Genomic DNA, 1383 nt, shown 5'->3' with positions numbered 1-1383 from the left:
TCAGGCAATTCTCCTGCCTCAGCCTCCTGAGTAGCTGGGATTACAGGCACGCACCACCATGCCCAGCTAATTTTTTGTATTTTTAGTAGAGATGGGGTTTCACCATGTTGACCAGGATGGCCTCGATCTCTTGACCTCGTGATCCACTCGCCTTGGCCTCCCAAAGTGCTGGGATTACAGGTGTGAGCCACCGCGCCCGGCCTAGTTTTTGTATTTTTAGTGGAGAAGGGGTTTCATCATATTGGCCAGGCTGGTCTGGAACTCCTGTATGCCTGACCTTAAGTGATCCACCCACCTCAGCATCCCAGAGTGCTGGGATTACGGGCGTGAGCTACTGCAACTGGCCGAGATGGATTAGTTTTGGACCCACTTATATGACATAGCCATTCTAAGAGGGAACTTGCTATGTTTCCTGTATTGTTTTTTTGTCCACTAGAAAGCTAGTTCAGCTGATGAATGTTACCTTGGCAGGTTGTTTCTATTTCTATTTAGGACAAGGGCTTTCTGAGAAAGTCAACCTCTAGATTTTGTTTCCTGGATTGTTGTCAACCTGTTTGTTGCGTGCCTGTTGTATGCTAGCTATTGTATACTAAATACTGGAAATACGCCCTGTCTCTGTGGAGAAGAAAGGACTGTTTGGCTGATTTATGATAACACTTGTTTCTGTATAGAACATATGCAGTAATGTCATCTCAAAAGAGAGGTAAGAACGTCCAGGCACAAAACAGGACTTCACAAGGTAGTAATAGTTTTCAGACCACGCTTTCAGCCTGGAAAGTAAAACAGGATCCAAGCAACTCAAAGAGCATCTCAAAACATGGAGAAGACAATCCAGTGGGAAATTATGAACATGCTGATGATCAAGCTGAAGATGCTCTGCAAATGGCAGTGGGATATTTTGAGAAAGGTAAAGGTGGATTGTTTTCCTTATGAAAGTCCTATTTCTGTAAGAGTATTCTAGTCTTTTTTCTTAAGAATTTTTAAAGGGCCGGATGTGGTGGCTCATGCCTGTAATCCTAGCACTTTGGGAGGCCGAGGTGGGTGGATCACCTGAGGTCAGGAGTTCAAGACCAGCCTAGCCATCATGGTGAAACCTCATCTTTAAAAAAAAAAAAAAGAATTTTTAAAGGAAAGCATAATTTTGCTCATTCATGTTTTTGTTTATTTAATAGACATTGAACACTTACTGTGTATCAGCATGCTAGGTACTAGGGACACAACAACAAAACTTACTAGCAGAGTGGTTCCCAAACTGCTGCATATTGCAATCACCTGAGAATCTTTTTTTCTTTTTCTTTATTTTCCCCTCCCTCTCTACGTTTTCAGCTCTGAGAATCTTTAACAAACAAACTGTTGTCAGGCATCCACTCTTTTTTTTTTTTT

The 1383-nt window shown here is 42.3% G+C and overlaps 1 protein-coding gene across 1 annotated transcript in view; it reads left to right on the top strand.

The window, feature by feature from the left end:
• CENPI (centromere protein I) overlaps positions 1–1383 on the top strand; it is a 74394-nt gene that overhangs the window by 2761 nt on the left and 70250 nt on the right. The window contains 2 exon segments of the mRNA XM_037730423.1: positions 672–907; positions 1327–1355. Coding sequence (XP_037586351.1) covers positions 685–907; positions 1327–1355 — 252 coding nt within the window. The 5' untranslated portion in view covers positions 672–684.

This window comes from Cebus imitator, unplaced genomic scaffold (genome assembly GCF_001604975.1).
Source record: "Cebus imitator isolate Cc_AM_T3 unplaced genomic scaffold, Cebus_imitator-1.0 Scaffold343, whole genome shotgun sequence".
NCBI lineage: Eukaryota > Metazoa > Chordata > Mammalia > Primates > Cebidae > Cebus > Cebus imitator.
The sequence above is the reverse complement of the archived record's forward strand: the minus strand, read 5'-3'. Positions and strand labels throughout refer to the sequence as shown.